General features: G+C 44.0%; 2 protein-coding genes across 2 annotated transcripts in view; one reads left to right on the forward strand and one right to left on the reverse strand.

The window, feature by feature from the left end:
- Nucleotides 1-325: 325 nt before the first annotated feature.
- Nucleotides 326-27410, reverse strand: part of LOC118652680 (adhesion G protein-coupled receptor E2-like) — a 79865-nt gene continuing 52780 nt past the window's right edge. The window contains 16 exon segments of the mRNA XM_036302734.1: nt 326-385; nt 387-515; nt 601-769; nt 1589-1680; nt 1941-2007; nt 2219-2454; nt 2782-2979; nt 9795-9970; nt 10145-10375; nt 10565-10672; nt 21239-21416; nt 21832-21909; nt 22034-22080; nt 22655-22804; nt 23598-23744; nt 24371-24496. Of these exon segments, the coding sequence (XP_036158627.1) occupies nt 326-385; nt 387-515; nt 601-769; nt 1589-1680; nt 1941-2007; nt 2219-2454; nt 2782-2979; nt 9795-9970; nt 10145-10375; nt 10565-10672; nt 21239-21416; nt 21832-21909; nt 22034-22080; nt 22655-22804; nt 23598-23744; nt 24371-24496 (2192 nt within the window).
- Nucleotides 11811-13407, forward strand: LOC118652694 (D-3-phosphoglycerate dehydrogenase-like). Its single transcript, XM_036302764.1, is given in 3 exon segments — nt 11811-12606; nt 12609-13232; nt 13235-13407. Coding segments are annotated over 3 exon segments (1593 nt in total).

The raw sequence follows: 27410 nt of genomic DNA on the forward strand, positions 1-27410 counted from the left end.
CTTTAAACAATAAAGAATTGAAGAAAATGAAATTTAAGGCATATGATACTTTAAAATAATATCAATCAGAGAAAGGAGAAATATGTACATATATGTATGGTTTAATGTACAAGGTTCATATTTGTAAGCCTAAAAAGATGTTATATATTTTAAATACAACTAAGGATAATTTTATTTTAAAAAAAGATTACTGATGTGTAAAAGTCAAAATGAACACAGTTCCTCTGAAATAAGAGCAACATATATATTTTCTAACTGAGACCATGGCTAATGGTTAAGGAATCAAAGAGTAAATTCAGTGGGAGCCTTCCTAGGACGTCACTTACTATATACCCAGATTGTCCAGTGTGTTGGCATGAGGTACTCTATCAGTGAAGTGCTCTGGGAGCAATGCATGACCTTACCACATTGTGTTTAGGGACATCTGACATGGCTCTGCTGGAGAGTGTGTACTTCTCAGAGTCAGCTTTGGTTTTCCTGACTCCTTTCCACCATTTCCTGTATTGCTCCCGGACCTGCAGAGGCAAAGCATGCTCTGAGTCAGCTCACTGAGTGAAGTGAGAGTGGAAAGAGTTCTGGGTGGGAGGTGGACAGTGGTACCTGCTGGTTGAGGAGACAGTACACCAGGAAGATGAAGACGCCCTGCAGGCTGTTGATGATGGTGAAGAGATAGGCCATGGTGTGAGCAGCTGGACCCACCTGCAGGATTCCCAGACACCATGTGCAGCCCAAGATGAAGAGCTGAGCTATCGCTTTAAATGTCAGCATCCTGGGTAGGAGGAGAAGAGAGGCCCATATCCACCCAGAACAATAGAATCAATGCTGTTCTCATCTCTACCCCATGAATGCTCCTGCCTTGCCCTATGGGTGATGAGTTCTTAGACTGCATTGTATCAGCTTTGACCTTTACTGTCAATGATTCTCCACAATAGAAATGCTACATGGGTCCAGGATGGCATTTGGATTAAATTGAATTATGTAAGTTTCATAATGCAAGTTTCAAAAAAAAATCTATAATGCTTCATGGTGATGCCTAATTTTATTCAGCCAACATTGCTGAGTCTGTACTGTGTATCAGGAAGTGCTGGGCCTGGGCATTAAAAGTAACAGAGGCAAGATTTCTATTTTCATAAAGGTCACAGGCTATTCCAATGACTAATACAGCGGAATAATGACATGCAAAATTTAGAAAGGATACTGGAGAGGGGTGAGAGGGAGCCTGAACCGAGAGTGAGTATGAAAGTGTAGACTGGGTTGTGGGAGGAGTTATAGATTTTTAAGGGCACACAGGTTCTTTGTACATTTGTTGTAGGACTGCTTACAAAAGTCCAAAGAATGTTTATCGACAAATGTCAATTATTCCTTTTGCTGAGGGAGTTACAAGGAGATTAGAGACAGAACATTGTGGCTGGGAAGTCAGCAGCCCACCACTGAATCCAAGCTGGCTGCCATTGGAGGTCAGCTGCATCTCTTTACTCTGGGTTCCCTCAGAAGACCCCGAGAAGGGACGTCAGGGCTGCTGAGGCACATGGATTTGCTCTTGGGACCACACATGTCTGTGGGGTTGTCACCCTCTTCTCCATTTTACCTTGTATTCTTGAGGGTGGACACATCACTGTTGAGTGAAGAGAGTTTGCTTTTCAAAATCCAGAGGGTCCTCAGAAAGAAAGCTAGATTGACCTTCAGGAAAACACACAAGGTTTAGTGAATAACATTTTAGTTTGTTATCTCTAGTCTAGCCCGTCCAACAGAAATTCCACATTTAAGAACTTTTCATATTTAGTAACAGTGTTAGAGCTTGTAGTTTTAGGAGCAGTCTTAGAAAACCAAAGCAAACCCAGACAGCCCAGGGACATTCTTGCTCATGTCATCCTTTCGCCTCGTTATAAGTCTAATGACCCTCAGCTGAGTGTTAAGGATGCTCTGATGTCATCACTCACAAAGAGGATGGCGCAGACTGGTCCAAGGAAGCCCCATATAAATCCCTTTTCTGGGTGGAGCCAGCAGCTACGAAAGAGAAAGAATTAAAAATGCATTCGTCCTTAGACATGTAGAACAATTATTCAAATTCATTCATTAATTCATTCATCAACAAACATTGAGTGTCTCTTCTGTGATAGGTGTGCTCGTTGGCTCTGAAGATACAGTCATGGAGAAAGTAAGTGTGCTCTTCAATTCCACACATCTCACAGATAAAGAAACGGGAATTTGCCCTTACCGAGCAGGTGTTCCATAAAGGTGAGGCCTGGATGCTGCAGAAATGGCCACAATCACAGCTGGGACTCCGTAGCCCACAGGAAGCATGAACTTCTTCATGAACCTGCTCACACTGGAGTAGTTGACCACCATCAGGTTGCGTGCAGTGAGGAAGAGGTGCAGGCCCTCCAGCAGCATCCAGGTGAAGGAGGCCAGGTAGAGATAGTGTAAGGCACCCGCGATGATGGCGCACAGCACCTGGGGGAGGGGTGAGAATCACCAGGTGCGATTGTCAGGGTGGAGCATGGCCCCAGGACCTCTCCTATACTTTGCCATTTGGGAGAACTCTGTTGTATATAAATGAATTGTCAAAAGAAGGTAATATATATTTAATAAAAATATATTTAAAAGAAGAAAGAAAAGAAGAAGGTATGATTTCTAGTTGGGTCAATGTGAAATTGGATACTCACCCTTCTAATCTTCCCAGAACCCAAGGTCATTTTATTAAGGTGTCCAATGCACCATGGTCCCATATATTCCTCATTCCATAATCAGGGCATGCATCCTTTGGGACAGTGTCAGTACCTCAGGCTCAGTTTTGTCGATGGCCGTGAGGAAGAGCAGGTGGGCCAGGAAGAGGCAAATAGAGAGCTGCAGGTGGACTGAGGTGCTGGTGTTCTGGATGGCTTTGCACAGCAGGAAGGTGAGGGCCGCCAGGAGGAGGCACAGCAGAGAGAGGCTCAGCCCCACATAGGTGATCACAGCCAGGGCGGGATCCTCCTCCTGGGACCCAGGAAAGAGGAGAAAGCAGTCACACTCTCCTAATCTGGGTTAATGACCCTTCTACCATTTTCAGTTTTGGGCAGGGTACAACAAAATTTGGAGTGGAGGAGCCAGGTGAATTTGTGATGTTTATGGACACTGTTAGAATTCTAGGGGGTCCTGAACTGATTAATTCAGACTCTGTAAAAATTGAGGGATAAGAGAGTCCTCATTCAGGACCAAGCCCTGGAAATCATAGGGTGATTTTCCTTCATAACTAAGCTTATAGTTTATCATGTGACAGTCACAGAGGTGCACGGCTCTGTGTTGAGCACCATCCTCCATCCCCATGAAGTGATACTGTATGACAGAGTCTGTATCTGGAGACTCGATGTCCAGGGATTAACTCCTCACCTTGGACTTACTCGCCTCATCCCTGCAACACCTGTTCTGTATAGATTTAAATCCTTGGTTAAAAAAGGAAAAGTACTGATGATGGTGGTAGGTTAAATTAATATTTCCTACCTATTATTTACCATTTATTTATTTATTTTTAAATATATTTTTATTGATTTCAGAGAGGAAGGGAGTGAGAGATAGATAGAAACATCAATGATGAGAGAAAATCATTGATGAGCTGCCTCCGGCACGCCCCCTACTGGGGATTAAGCCTGTAACCTAGGCATGTACCCTTGACAGGAATCAAACCTCGGACCCTTTAGTCCACAAGCTGATGCTCTATCCACTGAGACAAACTGGCTAGGGCTCCAGCCTATTTTTTAAAGATTAAATTTTTCCCTTTCTGATTTTTCAAATCATCTTAAATCCATAATGATAAATTTCAAAAATTAATTTTGGTGTAAGTAGGTGAGAGAAGAAAGAGAGAGAGAGAGAGAGAGAGAGAGAGAGAGAGAGAGAGAGAGAGAGAGAGAGAAGAAATATGAAAGTAATAAAGAATATGAAAGTTAAATGTTCAAAGTTGGTGTATCTGATAAAGAGCAATATGCTATTATTTACACTATTTTTATTATTGCAATAAATCCGAAAGATTGACATTATTTTCTAAGTAAATATTTGAAAATAAATAGTAAGCTCTCCAGGTGATTTTGACTTATACTAGGTTTTGAGCATCTTTGGTGTAAGGAAAGAAACTAACTTCTCTACCAGATAAAGAGCTCCCAAATCCATAAGAAATGTTTCAACAGGCCAATAGAGAAATGGACTGAAAGATGAACAACTTGTTTCCAGAAACAGAAATACAAATCGCATTTAAATGAAGATATTCCATTCCATTCATAATGAAAGACATACAAATTTCCTAATATAACAATATATGTTATATTTGACTCTCAGATGGATAAAGATCCAAAACTTTGATAATGACCTTGTGAGAGTGTGAGGAATCATACAGCTTCAGGTAATGCTAGTACGAGTGTTCACATGTGTGACCTCTATACGCTAAAATATGGAAATATCTACCAATATAGGTCAGGGATAAGTAACCCAGCTATAGGTAATATTTTATTTTATGCTTTCACCTAAACAATTTACTCTTTCTGCCTTTTTGTATATGCTTCTTGCCTTAAAACACAGTATTAAGGATGAAGACATCCTGTTATGCAATACCCATATCTTTTTTTCTTTTTCTTTTTTAAGAGATGAGCAGTGCAATTTAGAGATATATCAGCATTCCATATTTGGAATAGGGAAGTATTTTCAATGTCATTTACTATCATAAGTGTTGAGAAAAATCCTTGGTTTCCCCATTTAAAAATACTGATGAAAATCACCTCTTTCTCCATGTAATAAAAGTCAGGTTAAAACACTTAAATATACTTTAGATCTGTTTCGTAAGCATCACCTGAGGAAATACCACAAGAATGGCATTGACATATTTAACAGATTTGGAGGTAAGTCTACCAGTGAATCTTGGAGCTGTGTCTCTAGGTGTCAGTGTGCATGCATGCAAGTGTGAGTCACTCTTTGCTTTGCAGAGGCCAAATAACTGAGGTGTTGCCAAGTAGATAGCACATTCTTATTAGAGTTCTTAAGTCACCAGGGGAAATAAACTTTTCACTGTACCATTAAAAAAATTTGACATAGTATGCATACTAACTAGATACTCAAACAAGAAAACAATGCAGTGTGTCTAAATAATTACAACTTTATTTGTAGTAGGAAATGATCATGAAACAAAATTCCCACTATGAGAAGATTTGATATGTAATTTACAGCACATGCATACAATGAAATGTGATGGCAAAAAATAATGGAATGTCTTTTTGTAGATTGGAATAGAATAATCTTTTAGAGATAATAAATAAAAACAAAATGCACGGCCATGAAAAATAACACTATGTGAGTAAAAAAAGAGGGACAAAGAATAAATACAAGTGACATCAGAGTAATGGCAGCATGAGAGAGGCCCTTGTCCTCTGCCTCTGAAATTTCAAGAAGTTAACCAACTATAATTCAACATTCAAGTCCCTGCTCAACACGGATGCATGCCTAAGAGACCCGGGCTTTGAAACATCTAAAAGTGGGCAACCAGGAATAAATGGGGAGATGAGAAGAGAGGACCTGCAGATGCAGCGCCTGGCTGGCTGGGAGAGGGGAATATCTGGCGATAGTAGGTGCTTCCTTTGGCCAGGAGGAACAGAGAGCTGCAGGGGCTCTGGGAGTCCTGGGGTGCAGCCCAGCAGTGCCAGCTGTGAGGGAGTGTCTGAGTCAGCAGATCCCTGACAGAGCACGTGGTTCTGCCATGCGGCTCCCCAGTGTCCAGCTGGTGGTGGTGTTTCACACAAAGAAACAAAACCACGGAGCCCTGCCTCTACTTGGATTTCCAAAACTCACCTCCCTTTGCCTTTGGAATTGGGTCCAGGAGCATACTATCTGTGAACCAAGAGCTATCGCAGGAAAACCGCTGTTTCCCTCTGTGACATCCCCAGGAGATGTGCTTGGGGTGGAACCCCATAGAGGTCAGGAGTTACCATTATGGTAAGGGCAAAACAAAACCCATCCCCAAGCAGCATAGCTGTACTGTCTTACAGAAGCAGCAGTGGTTCAAGACTGGGAGATCACAGAGGTAAAACAATCTTGCAATTCAGCACAACCTACTGGAAAATATTAGAAAGACCTCTTCAGAGATAAATGCATAAGCAAAGGAGGACAGAAAATACCATGAACAAGGAAAGTAATGAGGATGACCAGATAGAAAATGTAAAATCTCCAGAAAGCAAGCTGGAACACATGGAAATATCTTATATAATAAAAGCCCAGTGATGGAAATGGCAAAAGACCAGAATGACCAAAGACCAGAACAACTGCAACCTGCAAACCGGCAGTCCCTTGCTGTGGTCAGCCTCGCCCCCCAGCAGGGACTGCCACCCTGATTGGTGGCATGTCGGGCCTGCAAATAGCTGGTGGCCCATCACCTGGTTGGTCCCGCCACCCAGCAGGGACTCCCACCCCAATTGGGAGTGTAACCAGCTTGCAAACTACAGGCTACCCCTTGCCCCTGCTGGCCCCACCCCCTGTGGGGACCCCCACCCTAATGGGAGGCATGGCCACCTGTGACCCCTTGCCACAGCTGGCCTCACCCCCCCCCAATGGGGACCCCCACCTTGATCGGAGATGTAGCCAGCCTGAAAACTGCCTGGGGCATCTTGACATGGCTGGCAGGCTCCAAACCCCTAATGGCAAATGGGGAACCGGGGGTGGGTGGTGGCGGGGGGGTCGCCCAGCTGCCGACAGCTGGGAAAGATGGCCCTGATCACAGGCCAGGCCTAGGGACCATACCCATGCACGAATTTAATGTGCCGGGCCTCTAGTGTGATATAAATGACAGAGATTTCAAGATTGCAGTTCTAAAAGTGCTCAAGGAGATGCGAGAAAATATAGACAGGCAATCTAATGCACTCAGAAAACAAATCAATGAACAAAATGAGCACTTTACCAAACAGACTGAAAAAAAAGAACCAATCAGAAATCCTAGAAATGAAGCATGCAATTAAGGAGATTAAGAGTGAGCTACTGAGCATAGACAACAGAGCCAACTAGATGGAGGAAAGAATTCATGATATTGAAGACAGGAATCTAGAAATGGTGCAGGGGGAGAAGAGAGAGACTTGAGAATAAAGAAAAACAAAAGAGCTCTATGAGAACTATCTGACTCCATCAGAAAAAGAAATATTAGAATTATAGGTATTCTGGAGGAGGAGGAGAGGGAGCATGGAATGGAGAGTCTATTCAAACAAATAGTGGATAAGAACTTTCTAAACCTATAGAATGAACTAGATCCTTGAATCAAAAAAGCAAACAAAATTCCTAGTTATCTCAATCCAAAGAGGCACTTGGTATTGAAGTGTCAAGAATTAATGACAAAGAAAAAATTCTCAAAGCAGCCAGTGACCTACAATGGAAAACCTATTAGAATTTCATCTGATTTCTCAACAAAAACTCTACAAGCCAGAAGAGAGTGGAACCAAATGCTCAAACATCTGAAAGAGAAAAATTACCAGCCACGACTAATATATCCAGCAAAATTATCCTTTCAATATGAAAGAGAAATAAAGATGTTCCCAGACATGCAGAAGATAAGGGTTGTTTTTTTCCACCAGAAAACCTCCATTGCAGGAAATACTCAAGAAGGTTATTCTACCTGAAACAAAGATCAAAAGGTCACAACTCTACAAGTAAGATCACCAAAAACTTACAGCATAAACAGGGATAATTTGTGACAACAAAACCATAAAGGGGAGGGGAAAAGGACTGAACTGGCAAAGGAGAATGAAGATCAGACACACTCAAAAGAAAAAAGGCTACTGTATATAAGCAAATTTATTTTTTTATAAACCTAATGGTAACCACACACAAATCTCCAAACCAGGACACATAGCCTAAAAAAAAGAGGAAACAGAGAGAAGAAGTATGGAATATCACCAAACAAAAACAATAGACAGAGACACAAAGGAAAAGCACCAATGGAGGCACAGAGCCACCAGAAAATAAAAGACAAAATGGCTATAGAAAAGCCTTATACATAAATAATTACCCTAAATATAAATGGTCTGAATTCACCTATAAAGAGGCACAGAGTGGCAGAGTGGATCAAAAAACAAAAGTCAACCAAATGCTGCAAGAGACACATCTAACCTGCAAAGACAAAGGCAGATTCAAAGAAAATGGGTAGGAAATGATTCTACAAGCAAATAACATCCAAATAAAAGCAGGTATAGCCATACTTATGTCTGACAAAATAGATTTTAAAATAACAAAGATAGCAAGATACAAAGATAGCCACTTTAAAATGATAAAGGGTACACTACATCAAGAAAACATAATACTTCTTAATATATATGCAACCAATCAAGGAGTACTGAAATATATAAAACAACTAATCATGGAATTAAAGGGAGAAACAGATCAACACAATCACAGTTGAGGACTTTAATACTCCATTGACAGCTCTAGACAAATCAACCAAACACAAAATCAATAAAGAAATATCAGCCTTAACTGAAACACTAGATCAAATGGACATATTGACATTTACAGAACCTTTCATCCCCAGACATCAGATTATACATTCTTCTACAGTGCACATGGAACATTCTCAAGGACAGACCATATGTTGGGTCACAAAACTAGCATTAAGAAATTCAAGAAGATTGAATTATACCAAGCATATTCTCCAAGAACGATGCCTTAAAATTAGAAAGCAACTGCAAAGCCGGACCTGCGTGCCTCCGTGGTTGAGCATGGACTTATGAACCAGGAAGTCAGGGTTGGATTCCCAGTCAGGACACATGCCTGGGTTGCAGGCTTGATTCCCAGTGGGGGGGCACACAGGAGACAGCCAATCCATGATTCTCTCTCTCTTATCATTAATGTTTCTATCTCTCCCTTTTCCTTCCTCTCTGAAATCAATTACATATATATATATATATATATATATATATATATATATATATATATATATATATATTAGAGGCTTGTGGCATGAAGAGATTCGTGCAATAGGCCTTCCCTTCCCTTGGCTGCTGGCACCAGTTTGCCTCTGGCAACTGGGACCCAGACCTTTGCTCTGGCCGAGCTCTGGCCAGAGCCGGCACCGAAGCTGTCAGGCTTCGCTGCTTTAACCCCAGGGCCATCAGGCTTTGCTCCGCCGCTTGGAGCCTATGTATGCAAATTAACCGCCATCTTTGTTGGGTCAATTTGCATACTCTCCTGATTGGCTGGTTAGCGTAGCAAAGATATGGTCAATTTACATGTTTGTCTATTATTAGGTAAGATATATTCATATATAGAAATCCACTGCAAAAAGGAAGTAAAGAAACCCTCAAATATGTGGAGATTAAACAACATACTGGAATTGAATCTGCAACCCTTCAGTGCATGGGCTGATGCTCTAACCACTGGGAAAACTGGTCAGGGCTGGAGAATATCTCAATGTGAGGGAGCTTCTGCTGCTAGTCTCCAGATAAGAGCATAGACACATTGTAAGAGGGCCTGAGAGAGGGCCACATAAGAAGGAATGCAGGGAGGACCTAGTAGCTGAATGTGACCCCTGCTGCCAACTAACAAGAGTGTAAAACCTCAGTCTTACAACCATAGGAAACTGAATTCTGCCAGCAACCAGAGAGCTCAGAGGAGGACAGAAATCCTCAGATGAGAGGCTTGTGTAAGACCCTGACCAGACAACCCAGGTGCACTATGTTTATTTATTGACTCACATAAATTGCAGAATAATAAATTATGTTTTTTAGGTGTAACATGCATAGGAACTTATTACATAGCAATAGACATTGAACAAAGTCCCTTCTCAAGTCTCTCACCTGCACATCATAGTGGGCCATGAGGACGGCAAAACTACTGAGGTGGCTGCATTGGCAGGTGGTGCTGGTGTCTCTGGTGCCCACCATCCAGCAGCCTTTGGAGGACCAATGACCACACCCCGTCTGGCCAGGCTCCCAGAAAACACAGAACACCTTCTGCCTTGGCTCCGGCATCACTGACTGTAGGAACAGAGCAAGGTGTGAGCTGGTGATTAGGTGCTCAGAAATTCTGACCAAATCCTGCTTGTGATGGGCTTCCCTGGGGAGATGATGCACCCATGGGAGAGCCCCTGAACTCCAAGACTATGTCCAGGACTCAGGCCTCTTCCACACCCACAGACCCATTTCACCAGCACTCACATGCTTGAAGACAAAGGTGACTGGGGAGCTGAGGTTTTGAGTGTCCTTGTTGCTCACAAAGGCAGACATGACATCTGAGAGCAGTACGGGGGAGTCTTTCTGCAGCAGCCCCTTGTCTGTCTCATTCAGAACTGACTGCTCCTCAGTTTCCAGGACCAGGTGGGCCTCAACCAGCAACTTACCCATCCCTGGAGAGGAGACAAGGCCCACCACAGAAGAGCCTACAAGACAAGGACAAGGTTGACATCTTGGGTTGTCCCAAAGGCCTCCTTCCTTCTGGGATGCATTCCCTCCTTTGAGAATCCACAGCCCATACTTCCCTTTAATACTTAATTCTCTGTTTGTCATGTCCTTTGGTGTCTTGTTCCACTGTGAAGCCTCATTGACCTTCTCTCCACATCAGTCATTACCTGAGGCACCTGAGTCCTGCACCACATCCCAGTTCACCAGCATCTTTGCCTGATTATTGCTCAGGATGACATTCTTGTCTCCTTGCTCCTTTACCTCCAGGGACAGTTCTATGAGTTGTGGAAGTTAAGGGAGTTAGATTAGTGACTGTGCCAGCAGTTATTGCCATAATACCATTTTTATGTATAGACATATTTTTATATATATTATGTTACACTATATACCAAGTGTTATCTGAAATATTGTTATAAATATACCAAATAATGCCATATCTATATATATAAAAGCCTAATATGCAAATTGTCCCCACAGGAGTTTCACTGGGAAACTGATCGCTTGCTATGATGTGTATTGACCACCAGGGGGCAGCACCGAATGAAGGCCCAGGCCGGCTGCCAGCAGCCAGGGGAGGGAGGCCCTGGCTGGCAGGAGGAAGGCCCCGATTGGCCCTGATCACTGGTCCCCTAAGGACCCTACCCATGCACGAATTTTGTGCACTGGGCCTCTAGTCTATATTATAACAATACACATATTTTTATAATTAAAATAATGATATATATATATATATCCACCAATTATCTGAATTTACAAAGGATTATAAGAGAAATTATGAGCAATTATTCAACAACAAATTATATAACCTGAATGAAATAAAAAATTCCTTCAAAGCTATGAACTATAAATGTAACTGAAGAGCTAGAGTCTGAACATACCTGGCACAAGTAAGGAGATTGAATTCGTAATAAAAACTTTCTGAAATTGCCCTAGATGGTTTGGCTCAGTGGATAGAGCATTGGCCTGCGGACTAAGGGTCCTGGGTTCTATTTCAGTCAAGGGCACATGCCCCAGTTGCTAGATCCTCAGTAGAGGACATGCAGGAGGCAGCCTATCAATGATTCTCTCTTATCATTAATGTTTCTCTCTCGCTCTCCTCTCCCTTCCTGTCTGAAATAAATATAAATATATATTTTTTTAAAAAAACAAACAACTTTGAAAAAGTGAAGACCTGCATTTGACTAATCATTTTAGAAAGAATTAACACAAATTCTTTTAAACTCCTAAAAAACAGAATGAAAAGGAACACTAAGTAATTTCATGAGGCCACAATTACTCTAAAAACAAAACCAAAAAAGACATCAAAAGAAAACAAGGCCCAGTAACACAAGCCCGGCCTTCTGAACAGAAGCTTCTCGGTGCGGAGGTGTTTGTGTCCAGGGAGAGCTGTAGATCCCGAGGCCGGCTCCAGCAATGGCCTTTGCAAATCTGCAGAAAGTGCTTATTGGTGACAGCCTGGACCCTTGCTGCTGGAAGATCCTGCAAGATGGAGGGCTGCAGGTGGTGGAGAAGCAGAACCTGAGCAAAGAGGAGCTGATAGCCGAGCTGCAGGACTGCTAAGGCCTTATCGTGTGCTTGGCCACCAAGGTGACCGCGGATGTCATCAACGCAGCAGAGAAGCTCCAGGTAGTGGGCAGGGCCGGCATCGGTGTGGACAACGTGGATCTGGAGGCCGCCACGAGGAAGGGCATCCTGGTCATGAACACTCCCAATGGGAACAGTCTCAGTGCTGTGGGGCTCACTTGTGGGATGATCATATGTCTGGCCAGGCAGATTCCCCAGGCGACGGCTTCGATGAAGGCTGGCAAATGGGACCGAAAGAAGTTCATGGGCACCGAGTTGAATGGAAAGACCCTGGGAATTCTTGGCCTGGGGAAGATCGAGAGAGAAGTGGCCGTCCGGATGCAGTCCTTTGGGATGAAAACTGTAGGGTACGAACCCATCATCTCACCAGAGGCCTCGGCCTCCTTCGGCATTCAGCAGCTGCCCCTGGAGGAGATCTGGCCCCTCTGTGACTTCATCACCATGCACACCCCTCTCCTGCCCTCCACGACAGACCTGCTGAACGACAGCACCTTCGCCCTGTGCAAGAAGGGCGTGCACGTGGTAAACTGCGCCCGCGGAGGGATCGTGGACGAGATCGCCCTGCTCCGGACCCTGCAGTCGGGGCAGTGCGCGGGCGCAGCGCTGGACGTGTTCGCGGAGGAGCCGCTGACCGAGCCTTGGTGGACCACGAGAATGTCATCAGCTGCCCCCACCTGGGCGCCAGCACCAAGGAGGCCCAGAGCCACAGCCGGGAGGAGATCGCTGTCCAGTTCGTGGACATGGTGAAGGGGAGAGCCCTCGCAGGGGTTGTGAATGCCCAGGCCCTTATCATCACCTTCTCTCCGCACACCAAACCTTGGCTCGGTCTGGCCGAAGCTCTGGGGACTCTGATGCGAGCCTGGGCAGGGTCCCCCAAAGGGACCATCCAGGTGGTAATGCAGGGCTTATCCCTGAAGAATGCTGGGAGCTGCCTGAGCCCCGCAGTCATTGTCAGCCGCCTCAAAGACGCTTCCAATCATGCGGATGTGAACTTGGTGAATGCCAAGCTGCTGGTGAAGGAGGGCGGCCTCAATGTAACCTCCTCCCATAACCCCGCTGTGCCAGGCGAGCAAGGATGCGGGGAAGGCCTCCTGAGCGTGGCCCTGGCAAGTGCCCCCTACGAGGCTGTGGGCTTTGTCCAGGGCACCACACCTGTGCTGCAGGCACTCAACGGAGCTGCCTTCAGACCAGAAGTGCCTCTCAGCAGGGGTCTGCCCCTGCTCCTGTTCCGGGCTCAGCCCTCCAACCCTGCCTGCTGCCTACCATGATTGGGCTCCTGGCAGAGGCAGGTGTGCAGCTGCTATCCTACCAGACCTCGCTGGTGTCCGACGGGGAGACCTGGCACGTCATGGGCATCTCTTCCCTGCTGCCCAGCCTGGACGCCTGGAAGCAGCATGTGACCCAGGCCTTTCAGTTCCATTTCTGACCTTGGGGCTCATCGGGACCAGCCTTGGGGGCTTTGTGATCAACATTGAGGGGTCACATTCCCGGAGCTTGACACCACTTCTGTGGTCTGAACCCTGTAATAACCACCTAATAAATCAGCCCACCCCACCCCACCCCACCCCCCAAAAGAAAGAAAACAAAACTATAGATCATTAACTCTTATGAACATCGATGCAAAAATCTTCAACAAAATCTTCTTCAATATCAGGAATAGCTTTATCAAAGAAGGCTCAAGACTTGTCCACTGAAAGCTATAAAATTGCTAAGGAAATTTAAAAACCCTGAATAAATTGAAAAGTATCCTGTGATTATGAATTGGAAGACAATATTTTAAACATGGCAATATTCTCAAAAGTGATCTACAGATTCAATGCAATACTAACAATATTCCAACAGCATTTCTTTTTTGCAAAAATGGAAAAGCTCATCCTAAAATTCATATGGTATTGCAAGAGGCCCCAATACCCAAACAATACTGAAAATGAAAAACAAAGTTGGAGGACTCACACTTCCTGATTTCAGAACTTATACAGTAATCAGAGCAGTATGGTACTGCCATATGAGTAGACATATAAACCAACAAAATAAAATTGTGAGTCTAGAAATAAACCCATTTATTTATGTCAACTAATTTTCAGCAATCCCCTTCAATGAAGGGGAAAGAATAGTTTATGCACAAGCAAAAAATGGAAGATGCAACCATACCTCACAAAATACACAAAAATCCAGTAAAAAGGCATCAAAGGCCTATATTTAAGAGCTAAAAATAAAATAGTTAGGCCCGGCCCTTGTAGCTCAGCGGTTGAGCATTACCCAGGAATCAAGAAGCCGCTGGCTCAATTCCCAGTCAGGGCACATGCCCGGGTTACAGGCTCAATCCCCTGTGGTGTGTGTGCAGGAAGCAACCAATCAATGATGCTTTTTTCTCATTGATGTTTCTATCTCTCTATCCCTCTCCTTTCCTCTCTCTCTAAAAAAAATCAATAAAAACATTAAAAATACAATAAAAATCGAACAGTTAGTAGAAAACACAGGAATAAATTTTCATGGACTTGGGTTTGGCAATCAATTCTTAGATATGACACAAAATGTACAAACAAGAAAAGAAAAAATATCCATTTTGAGTTTATTTTTGTGAATGGTGTAAGTTGGTGGTCTAGTTTCATTTTTTTGCATGTATCTGTCCAATTTGCCCAGCACCATTTATTGAAGAGACTGTCTTGACTCCATTGCATGTTCTTGCCTCCTTTGTCAAATATTAATTGAGCATAGTGGTTTAAGGTCGATTTCTGGGTTCTCTATTCTATTCCATTGATCTATATGTCTGTTCTTGTGCCAGTACCAGGCAGTTTTGAGAACAGTGGCTTTGTAATACAGCTTGATATCTGGTATTGAGATCCCACCTACTTTGTTCTTCTTCCTCAGGATTGCTGCAGCTATTCGAGGTCTTTTTTTTATTCCAGATGAATTTTTAGAAATTTTGTTCTAGGTCTGTGAAATATGCTGTTAGTATTTTAATGGGGAGTGCATTGAATCTATAGATTGTTTTGGGAGGTATGGACATTTTGATGATGTTGATTCTACCAATCCATGAACTCAGTATGTTCTTTCATCTGTTTATGTCTTCCTCTATCTCTTTTATCAGGGTCCTGTAATTTTCTGCATATAGGTCTTTTACCTCCTTAGTGAAGTTTATTCCTAGGTATCTTTATTTTTTTGGTGCGATGGTAAATTGGATTGCTTTTTTAGTCTCTTTTTCTGTAAGTTCATTACTTGTGTATAGAAATGCCATTCATTTCTTGGCATTAATTTTGTATCCTGCTACATTGCCAAATTCATTTATTAAGTCTAATAATTTTTTGATGGAGTCTTTAGGGTTTTCTATGTACAGTATCATGTCATCTGCGAATAAGGACAGTTTTACATCTTTTCCAATTTGGATGCCTTTTATTTCTTCTTCTTGTCTGATTGTAATGGCTAGTACGTCCAGTACTATGTCACACAGGAGTGATGAAAGTGGACATCCCTGTCTTGTTCCTGTTCTTAGGGGAAATGAGTTTAGTTTTTGCCCATTGAGTATGATGTTGGCTGTGGGTTTGTCATATATGGCTTTTATTATATTAAGGAATAATCCTTCTATTCCCACCTTGCTGAGAGTTTTTAATCAAGAAAGGGTGTTGGATTTTGTCAAATGCTTTTTCTGCATCAATTGATATAACTATGTGATTTTTGTCTTTCAATTTGTTTATGTGATGTATCACATTTATTGATTTGCAGATATTGTACCATCCTTGCATCCCTGGGATAAATCCTACTTGGTCATGGTGTATGATCTTTCTGATGTACTGCTAAATTTGATTTTCTAGAATTTTGTTGAGGATTTTGGCATCTATATTCATAAGGGATATTGGCCTGTAATTCTCTTTCATTGTGTTGTCTTTATCTGGTTTTAGTATTAGTGTGATGCTATCTTCATAGAATGAGCTTGGAAGTGTTCCTTCCTCTTTAATTTTTTGTAGTAGTCTGAGGAGGATAGGTTTTAGTTCTTCCTTGAATGTTTGGTAAAACTCCCCTGTGAAGCCATCTGGCCCTGGGCTTTTGTTTGCTGTAAGCTTTTTGATAACTGCTTCAATTTCTTCCATAGTTATTGCCCTATTAAGATTTTTAGAATCTTCCTGATTGAGTTTTCAAAGGTTGTATTTTTCTAGGAATATGTCCATTTCATCCAGGTTGTCTAGTTTGTAGGAATAGAGTTGTTCATAGTATTTTTTAACAATCCTTTAAATTTCTGTGGGGTCTGTTATTATTTCGCCTCTTTAATTTCTGATTTTGCTTGTTTGGGTCCTCTCTCTTTGTTTCTTGGTGAGCCTGGCTAGAGGTTCATCAATCTTGTTTATCCTTTCAAAGAACCAGCTCTTGTTTTCATTGACATTTTGTATTTTTTTTTTTTTTTGGTCTCTATGTCATTCATTTCTGCTCTGATCTTTACTATCCTCTTTCTTCTGCTCACTCTGGGCTTTTCTTGTTGCTCTCTTTCTAATTCTTTGAGTTGTAGAGTTAGATAATTTACTGCCATTTTTTTCTTTTTTTCTTTTTTAGGTAGGTCTGTAGAGCTATAAACCCCCTCCTCAGGACTGCTTTCATTGTGTCCCATAGATTTTGGATTGTTGTGTTTTTTGTTGTCATTAGTTTCCTGGATGTTTTTAGTGTCTTCTTCGATCTCTTTGGTGACCCAATCATTGTTTAATAGCATGCCATTTATTTTCCAAGTGTTTGCATTTTTTGGATTGTTTTTATTGTAGTTTATTTCTAATATTATGCCATTGTGGTCTGAAAAGATGCTTGATATGATTTCAATCTTCTTGAATTTGGGGACACTTCGCTAATGACACAATATGTGGTCTATTTTTGAAAATGTTGCATGTGCACTTGAGAAGAACGTATATTCCATGGCTTTGGGGTGAAATTTTCTGAAGATGTCAGTTAAGTCCATCTGATCTAGTGAATCATTTAGGATTGCTGTTTCTTTGCTGATTTTTTATCTAGAGGATTTATCCAGTGATGTCACTGGTGTATTAAAGTCCACTACTATGATTGTATTGTTGTCAATATTTCCCTTGATATCTTCCAGGAGTTTTTTTTAATGTTTTTGGGTGCTCCTGCATTGGGTGCATATATGTTTATCAGGGTTATATCCTCTTGTTCTATCAATCCCTTTAGTATTATGAAGTGGCCTTCCTTATCTCTTGTTATGGCCTTCATTTTGAGGTCAATTTTTTAAGATATAAGTATTGCTACCCCAGCTTTTTTTTCATTTCCATTTGCCTGAAAGATATTTTTCCATCCCTTCACTTTCAGTATGTGTGAGTCCCTTGTTCTGAGGTAGATAGCATATATATGGGTCGTGTTTTTTTTATCCATTCAGCCACTCGATGTCTTTTGATTGGAGCATTTAGTCCATTTTCATTTAAAGTTATTATTGAAAAGTACTTGTTTGTAGCCATTTTTATTTTTTGTGCCTGTGTTTTTTCTTACATTTATATTTTTTCTTCTTACACCAGTTCCTTTAGCATTTCATGCATTGCTGGTTCGGTAGTGATAAACTCCATTAGCCATTTTTTGTCTGTGAAGCTCCTTATTTCCCCTTCAATTTTGAATGATAGCCTTGCTGGATAGAGTATTCTTGCATTCATTCCTTTGCTTTGCATCACTTTGTAAATTTCCTTCCATTCTTTTCTGGCCTGATGTGTTTCTGTTGAGAAGTCATTTGATAATCTAATGGGAGATCCCTTGTATGTAACTTTCTGTCTCTCTCTTGCAGCCTTTAAGATTCTGTCTTGGTCCTGAACATTTGCCATCATAATTATGATGTGTCTTGGTGTGGGTCTTTTTGGGTTCATCTTATTTGGGACTCTCTGTGCTTGTGTGACTTTTTTCTTCCCCACATCAGGGAATTTTTCAGACAACATTTCTTCAAATAGGTTTTCTAACCCTTGTTCCTTTTCCTGTTGTTCTTGACCCCTATTATTCATATGTTGCTTTATTTCATGTGGTCTCATAGCTCCCTTAGGCTCAACTTAATATGAGAAACCATTAAAATACTAGAGGATTCTACAAGCAGCAAAATAACAGACATATGCCAAAGCAATTTCTTCACTGATACTGCTCCTAGGGCAATGGAAACTAAAGAGAAAATAAACAAATGGGACTATATCAAAATAAAAAGTTTCTGCACAGCAAAAGAAACCATCAACAAAACAACAAGAAAACCCACTGCATGGGAGAACATATTTTCCAATGTTATCACTGATAAGGGTTTAATCTTCAACATTTACAGGGAACTCATACAACTAAACAAAAGGAAGATAAACAACCCAATCAAAAAATGGGCAACACACCTAAATAGAAACTTTTCAAAAAAGACAGAAGGAAGGCCAAGAGACATATGAAAACATGCTTAAAGTCACTAATCATCTGAGAGATGCAAATCAAAACAACAATGCAGTTGTACCATCTCTCTCCTGTCAGAATGGCTATCATCAACAATCAACAAATGATAAGTGCTGGCGAGGATGTGGAAAAAGGGGAACCCTCGTGCACTGCTGGTGGGAATGCAGACTGGTCCAGCCACTGTGGAGAACAGTATGGAGTTTCCTCAAAATACTAAAAATGGAACTCCCATTTGACCCAGTGATCCCACTTCTAGGAATATATCCCAAGAAACTAGAAACACTAATCAGAAAGGATATATGTACCCCTATGTTCATAGCAGCACAATTCAGCATAGCTAAGATTTGGAAACAGCCTAAGTGCCCATCAGTAGATGAGTGGATTAAAAAACTGTGGTACATCTACACAATGGAATACTATGCTGCGGTAAAAAAGAAGGAATTCTTACCATTTGCAGCAGCATGGATGGATCTGGAGAGCATTATGCTAAGTGAAGTAAGCCAGTTAGAGAGAGACAAATATCACATGATCTCACTCATTTATGGAATATAATGAACAACATAAATTAATTAACAAAAACAGATCCAGAGACAGAAAAGCATAGATCAGACTGTCATATCCCAGAGGGAAGGTAGGGGAGAGTGGAGATAAGGGGGAAAGATCAACCAAAGGACTTGTATGCATGCATATAGGCCTAACTAATGGACACATAAAACAGGGGGGTGAGGGCATGAGTTGGGGAGGTCGGGGGGGTTATGATGGGATAAGGACACATATGTAATATCTTAATCAATAAAGAAATTTTAAAAAAAGAAAAGAAAAAATAAACAAAATGGGCTTTATCAAAATTTAATGCACCTATTTAATAACGTAAAAAGACTATGAAGAAAGGGAAAAGAATCTATAGGATGGGAAAACATATTAGCAAATCACATATCTCATAAGGGTCCTCTAGCAAATATATAAAGAACACTTATAAAGAAACAACAAAAAGCCAAACAACCCAATTAAAAAATAGGCATAGGACTTGAACAGACATTTCTCAAAAAAAGATACACAAATGTTCAATAATCACATGAAAAGATATTAAATATCACTAGTCATTAGGAAAATTCAAATCAAAACCTTAACGAGATGTCACCTGACACACTAGAAAGGCTTTAATAAAACCAAAACAAAATGGAAGTAACACATTTTGCTGAGGATGTGAAGGTTGGCACCCTTGCACATTGCTTGGGGTAGGGAGTATGTATATGTACAATGGTGCAGTCATTTTGGAAAAATAGTTTGGTGATTTCTAAATGTTGGTCATATAATTAGCATATCACTCAGCAATTCCACTCCTACATATAGACTTAAAGAACTAAAATTGTTATTCAAAAAGAAACTTGCACACCAATATCATAGTAACTCTATTCACAACAGTCAAAGGGTGGCAACAATCCAATGTCCATAAATGGAAGAATGGATAAACAAAAGTGGTGTATATATGCAATGGAATAGTATTCAACTATAAGATATATACTAACATGTGGATGACTTTGAAAACTATGCTAGGTGAAAGAAGCCAGGCTATAAGGTCATGCACTGTGTGATTCTATTTACATAAAATGTACAGAATCGGCTAATTCAAAGAGACAGAAAACAGATAAATGCTTTCTGGGGGAGGGAGAAATGAGAAGTAACTGCTTAGTGGGTACAGTGTTCACTTCTGGGATGATGAAAATACTTTAGAAATAGAGGTGATGGCCTGGCCGGTATGGCTCAGTGGTTGAACATCAACCCATAAACCAGGAGGTCACAGTTAGATTCTGGATCAGGGCACATGCCAAGCTTTCTGGCTCAATCTCCAGTAAGGTACATGCAGGAGGCAGCTACTTTAAAAAAAAAAAAAATATATATATATATATATATATATATATATATATATATATATTTATTATTGATAATATTTCAGATATCTCCCATTTCCCCTTCCTTTACCCTCCTCATCCCAGGACATACCCCCATCCTCCAATTTTCACTACCCTATTGCCCGTGTCCATGGGCTATGCATATATGTATATCTTTGGTTTATCTCATCATTGATGTTTCTATCTCTCTCTCCCTCTTCCTTTATCTGAAAGCAACAAAAACATATTAAAAAAATAAAGAAATAGAGGTGATAATTGTACAACTCTGTGAATGTATGAAGTGTCACTGAATTGTACACTTTGATTAAAATAGTGGATTTTATGTTATGTGAAATTTCCTCAATAAAACAAATTACTTAAATATCAGATAATATTAAATTGTATTCCTCCAAATTTAATAATTTGTTTTCTTTTGAAGCCATTTCTGTTTTATCTTAAATTATAAAGCATAATTACTAGAGGCCCAATGCATGAAAATTCATGCTCTGGGGAGTGAGGGGGGGCTCCCTCAGCCCTGGCATGTCCCCTCTCGCAGTCCAGGAGCCCTCGGAGGGATATCTGAATGATGGCTAAGCTGGCAGTGGGAGTGCTCACCAGCCTGGCTTCTGCTTGAGTGGTGCTCCCCCTGTGGGAGCGCACTGACCCCCAGGGGGCAGCTCCTGCATTGAGCATCTGCCCTCTGGTGGTCAGTGCAGGTCATAGCTGTTCTGCCATTTGGTCTATTTGCATATTAGCCTTTTATTATATAGGATTTTATCTCCTGATAATATTACAATGAAACTGTTTAGTATTGATAATTTTTTTCATTTTCTTTTCAACTTTTATCTTAATATGTGTATGAGAGTAACAGGGAGGTACAAGTGTGATCACTCAGCTCTAGTGCGATGAAAAGAGGAATGAGGTGAGGAGCAGGCAGAGCACAGCCTGGGGGCAGGCGGGGTTACTTGCCTGTTCCTGCAGCTGTCCTGAAGGTCAGTGGCCCATTGGGCAAGGCCTTGCTCAGCTCTCTCAGGACGTGCTCCCGGCCAGTGAGCAGGTTAGTGGCCACACAGTGCTGCTCTGAATGGGGCAGAGTAAGCAGGTCCCCAGGGTTCTCCAGGAGATTATCCACCTCCTGTATGATGTCCTGGGGGGATGGGGACACAGAACCAGTGGATATTGCACCAGAGAAGCTTCAGGAAGACCCTGCCCACTCAGCTTCTGAGAACAGATCCTAGAGCCTGTCTATCTGGGGACAAAGGTGGTACCCAATGCTATTCCCTGGGTCTTTGCTAGTGAAATCCCCACTCAGAGTTCAAACCCTGGTCATGACTACCAAGGACAATGCAAACTCAGTGGCCAGAACAAGAGGAAAGGTGTTAGTAGGTGTATGTGGTTCTAACAGTGAGTACAAATACTTGGTCTGCTCTTCCCACCCACCCTGGGATAGCGGGGCCTCACAGCAGGGCGCCATTGTGTTGGGGTCAGTCTCCTTCCAGATCAAAGCTTCCTTGAGACTCTATGGGATGCCTCCACCTGCCTCCCCTGGATCCTGTCCTTACCTGTATGGTGTCCTGGGCCGAGGCAGACATGAAGTCTCTGCGCAGGTCCTGGACTCTTTCAAAGAAGTGAGAGAGACTCTGGGGAAAGAGGAGAAGAGGCCTTAGCGGGTCTCATACATGGTTGGGGGAGCGTGTGGGAAATGGGTGGATGGTGAGCTGAGTGGAGGGACCTTGCCTTCTGGTCCTGGCTGGAGTCACTCACCTGGCTCTTGATTCCAAGGGGCGGGATCCAGGTGGGGAAGAAGATCTCTGCAGGGGACAGAACAGCTGTCCATTAGGGGTGTGTGTGTGTGTGTGTGTGTGTGTGTGTGTGTGTGTGTGTGTGTTGGAGGCAGGATCTAGGGTCAAGCTCTACTTTCACACTGAGCAGTCCTTTGTTTATTCAGGAATATGGTCCCCTCCCCTCTCCGTGCCCCACCCCCTTCCCGTGTCCAGTCCCCCTCCCCCCATGCCTTGGCTGGAGGTGATGACACCTGCTGACTGCACATCCCTGAGTGGCGGAGGCAGGGGTTATGGGAAGTGTGCAGAGGCCTGACCCACAGCAGGTCAGCCCCCACAGAGGTACAGGTTGTGAGCTATTAGGTATCCTTGTCCCAGTTAGTAATTAGCTGCTGCCTGGGGTCCCCAGGAGCCTTTCTCTTGGTACCCCAGCTCCTTCTGCAGGACCCCCAGATCTTTTCCCATTTAGTCTCAAAGAATGGAAGGCTGGCTCAGCAGGCCACCCCCAACATTCATTCTGCTGGTTTCGTGTGGGTGCCCGTGAATATGTGATCAGGTGGCTTGAGCTGTGGGTCTTTGGGAATGTGGGATCTGAACTCCGAACCTTCTTCACAGACGGTGTTGTTTGGGCCATTGGGGGACCCAGGAACCGGCTTCCAGCCAGGGCGGCAGCGGCACTCATAGCTGCCCTTGGTGTTGTGGCATCGGGTGGAATTGTGGCAGGAATGTTCTCCCGAGGTACATTCATCCACCTCTGAGGACAAAGCCAGAGCGTCAGGCCCTCTCTCTACTCCTTGCTCGCATCCTTCCTGCCCCTTCTCTCAAATCCCTTAGCAGTTCACCCTGAGGACACCCCACTATGTCCCGCTTATCAGCCACCTAGACTGACAGGATACAAACTTGTGGTGACGTTTTCCACTGTAAAAGCACCATAAGCTCAGAGCGGCCCTGCAAGGCAGACAGGGCAGGACTGTGCGTGTGCAAGTGTCATCCCAAAGCTGTGCCCCCACCCGTAGGGCAGGATGGACTGGGGGACTTCTAACCAGGGAAGCTGCCGAACTGATAGCTACCATGCGCTGAGGCTGTGGGCTGTAGCACCGATGCGCCCAGAGCTGCAATCTTGCCCTTATTAGAACAGAATCCGAGCCCTAGCCGGTTTGGTTCAGTGGATAGAACGTCATTCTGCGGACTGAAGGGTCCCAGGTTCGATTCCGGTCAAGGGCACATGTCCAGGTTGCGGGCTCGATCCCCAGTAGGGGGTGTGCAGGAGGCAGCCAATCCATGATTCTCTCTCATCATTGATGCTTCTCTCTCTCCCTCTCCCTTCCTCTCTGAAATCAATAAAAATATATTTTTTAAAAAAGAACAGAATCTGAAGCTCAGCCCTGCCTGGCCCAGGTCCCCCTCTCCTCACTGCCTGCACTGGGCACACACCGCTTCTGAAAGTGCTGCCCCTTCTCTGCCAAAGCGCCTTATGGCAGCTGCCTTTCAGATGGCTCAGCAAAGTAAAGAAGAAGTGGGTCATTTATGAGATCTGAACTCCAAACCTTCACAGACGGTGTTGTTCGGGCCATTGGGGGAACCAGGAATCGGCTTCCAGCCAGGGCGGCAGTGGCACTTATAGCTGCCCACAGTGTTGAGGCAGTGGGTGGTTTTGTGGCAGGGTTTTTGTCCCGAGGTACATTCATTCACATCTGGGGACAAAGCCAGAGTGTCAGGCCCTCCCCGCACCCACTTCTCGTTGCCTGAGGATCCCACCCTCAGTACACATGGCACCACCTCGTGACCTTCAGCTTCACCCTCAAAGCATGTTATGGTGGCCTCCCTACAAGATGGACATGGCAGGGACCAGAGTCTCCAGTTTATAGGTTGCAAATCCAGGAGGGAAACTGAGTCATGAGGGTTGAAGTTCCTGAACAAGGACTCCTGCCTACGTCTTCCTGACTGCTGGACCAGGTCTCCTTCTGGGAACCAGAAGTCACAGTTCTGGCCTAACTCACATGGGACTTGTTATCACATCCTCCAGTATAGAGGGTGCCTTCAGGGGGTCAGAAGAGGCATTTTCACCATCCCAAGGAAAGATTAGGAAAGGGAAGTGTCTGGGGGTGCTCACAGGGGCTCCACAAGGAAACCCCAGGCCCAGAAGGTCCTGCCACCGCCCTGCTCTGTGGCAGGACTTTTCGCAGAAGCGAATCCTTAGGCAGGGCCTTGGCAAGGAACCTGAGAATCTTCTCCTGCCTCCTGGGACCGTGGGACCTTCGTCAGCTCCTTCCCCAGCTCCATCCAGTCCATCCTCACAGCGTCCTCCCGGGGCCTCTACCTTTGCACAGCTTCTGGTTTTCTGGGTCAAACTCAAATCCTGGCGGGCACCTGCAGGTGTAGCTGCCATGGGTGTTGACACACTTGCGGCTTTTACAGATTCTGGGGTCCAGACATTCGTCCATGTCTGCAAGGGGAAGGAGAGGGTGATGGATGTCTGCAGCCGTGGGCAGTCTTCAAGGCTGGGAGTCAGCCACGTTTCCTGGCATAGAAGTGTCTAGAAGGCCCCACTGCCTCCTCCCAGGTGAGTGATGCCTTTTCTAATTCACATGGAGGTGTCCTGTGGGTGAGCATGCTGGCCTAGGTGCTCTGTTGTCCAGATGTGGACAGATGCGGTTCAAGTTCTCCCTCTTACTCCCTCCACCACCCACCCTATCCCAACCCATCTCTGGGCAGCTCCCAGCTAGGACAGAGACATCACTGCCACCTGTGTCCCAGCCTGAGGACTTGGGCAAAGGCCAGGGTGGGCTTTCCTGGAACCAAGTGCGGGAGAAGTGCTGCAGGCCCTCAGCAGGCTCGTTTTGGTGGCCTTGGTCCTGACTCGCCTGGGTGGTGCTGTGGGCTGAGCTCTCCTTGGAATCCTGGTGACTCTGGTGAGACAGCACTCTCCCATCCACACGACTTCTGAGACTCCAGCCCATGGACATGGACCGAGAACCAACCCTGAGCCTGACCCCTCCCGGACAAGGCTTTTAGGCCGGGGCCCAGAATGTGAAAATGATACCAGATAGGCCAGGGTCACCTGGACAGTGGGTGCCAGGCCATGAGAGCAGTGGGGCTGACATCCAGTCATGCTGTCTTGGGGTGTGAAGGTGGCCCTTCTGATCCCCCTGAAGGCATCCCTTGGACTGGCAGGGAGTGATGAGAATCCACATGTGAGCTTGACCAGCGGTGGGCAAGGGCTGGGTGTTTGGAGCGGGGAGCAGCGGCTGATGGGTGAAGAGTGGCAGGTGTTTCTCTCATCTGGCTCCTTGTTCTCCCACCAGGGACACAGACTTGTGGGCCTGGCCAAGAGGGGCTCAGCCTCTGTCTTCTGTCCCCCAGTGGTATGGGCCCCCTTGGAATCTGGGTTGATCTCCTTGGAAGATAATTGAGCCTGAGGCAATGCCCTGATAATAGCTGGTTTCAGGCTCTTCTGTCCTCAGCAGGGTGGGACTGTGGACCCTGCTCAGAGCCTCCAGGATCCCTGGTTCAGCCTCCTCCTCCTCTCTCTGTATTCTGCACTAACCCCTCTTTCTGAGTGAGTCGAAGCTTCTGCCTGACCACTGCTGGCTCCATCTGCCCCTCGAATGCCTGAAGCCCCTTCCCTGCTCCCCTGGAAAGTGAGAAAAGCCTGGTGATGTGTGCAGGCCTGGCTCCTCCTGGGTCTCTGGTGAGGGGATAGGCCAGGCCAGCTGTTCTCTGAGCACCCACCCCTGGCGTATGGTCTCCTGGGATGTCCAACCCAGAGAGGGTGTGTGAGATCTAGAGGGGAGGCAGACCTGTTGGGCACCTCATCCCAGGGCCAGACTGGAAATACAACTAAATTAGAGAGCATTCACCAGGAATTACCAACTGAGGTCCAGCTGAGGATGTGACTTATAACAAGGAAGAACAGTAAACACCTGGTGACAGGTAGGAAGGGGGAGGTTGTGAAACGAGAGGAGCTGAGAGAGGAGGGAGCACTGTGTTACAACAGCATACAATGGAGCACAGATGGTCTCTTCAATAAATGGTGTTGGGAAAACTGGACAGGTACATGCAAAAAAATGAAGCTAGACTACCAACTTATACCATACACAAGAATAAACTCAAAATGGATAAAAGACTTAAATGCAAGACGTGAAACCATAAAAGTCCTAGAACAGCGGTTCTCAACCTGTGGGTTGTCAACCTGTGGGTCTCGACCCCTTTGGGGGTCGAACGACCCTTTCACAGGGGTTGCCTGAGACCATCGGAAAACACATATATAATTACATATTTTTTTTGTGCTTAATCACTATGCTTTAATTATGTTCAATTTGTAACAATGAAAATACATCCTGCATATCAGATATTTATTTATTTATTTAATTATTTTATATATTTTATTGATTTTTTACAGAGAGGAAGGGAGAGGGATAGAGAGTCAGAAACATCGATGAGAGAGAATCACTGATCAGTTGCCTCCTGCACACTCCCCACTGGGAATGTACCCACAACCAACGTACATGCCCTTGACCGGAATCGAACCCGGGACCCCTGAGTCCGCAGGCCGATGCTCTATCCACTGAGCCAAATCGGTTAGGGCCATATCAGATATTTACATTATGCTTCATAACAGTAGCAAAATTACAGTTATGAAGTAGCAACGAAAATAATTTTATGGTTGGGGGTTACCACAACTTAAGGAACTGTATTAAAGGGTCGTGGCACTAGGAAGGTTGAGAGCCACTGTTATATATGTGTTTTCCAATGGTCTTAGGCGACCCCTGTGAAAGGGTCGTTCGACCCCCAAAGGGGTCGCAACCCACAGGTTGGCGACCCACAGGTTGAGAACCGCTGTTCTAGAAGAAACTATAGTCACCAACGTCTCACGCAAAAATGAACAAAAATAGACCTAGAGACGTAGAAGCATGGAACAGACTGTTGAACCTCAGAAGGAAGGCAGGTAAGGGTGGGTGGGAAGATATCAACCAGTGAACTTATGCATAACCCATGGACACAGACCATGAGGTGGTGAGGGACTGGGGGGTGAGGCGGGGTGGGCTGGTATAGGTCAATGGTGGAAAAAGGGGACTTAGGTAATACTTTCAACAATAAAGATAAAAAATAAAGAGAAAGAATGAGTCTAGTCTAAAAGCCCAACAGCCTCCATTGTGTTGTGCTCTATGATCACATGTACTTTCCCAGCATTGTCACTCCCTTTTACTAATGGGTAAACTGGAGCACAGAGCAGTGAAGAATGTGTCCAAGGTCATATAGCTAACAAAGGCAAAGTTACTTTTGTTTTCATTTGTAAAAAATAGGTGTTATTGTTTTTTTAAACACAAAGCCACAATGATATTATCACATCTCACACA

The sequence above is a fragment of the Myotis myotis genome, unplaced genomic scaffold (assembly GCF_014108235.1).
Source record: "Myotis myotis isolate mMyoMyo1 unplaced genomic scaffold, mMyoMyo1.p scaffold_m19_p_33, whole genome shotgun sequence".
NCBI classification, from domain to species: Eukaryota; Metazoa; Chordata; class Mammalia; order Chiroptera; family Vespertilionidae; genus Myotis; species Myotis myotis.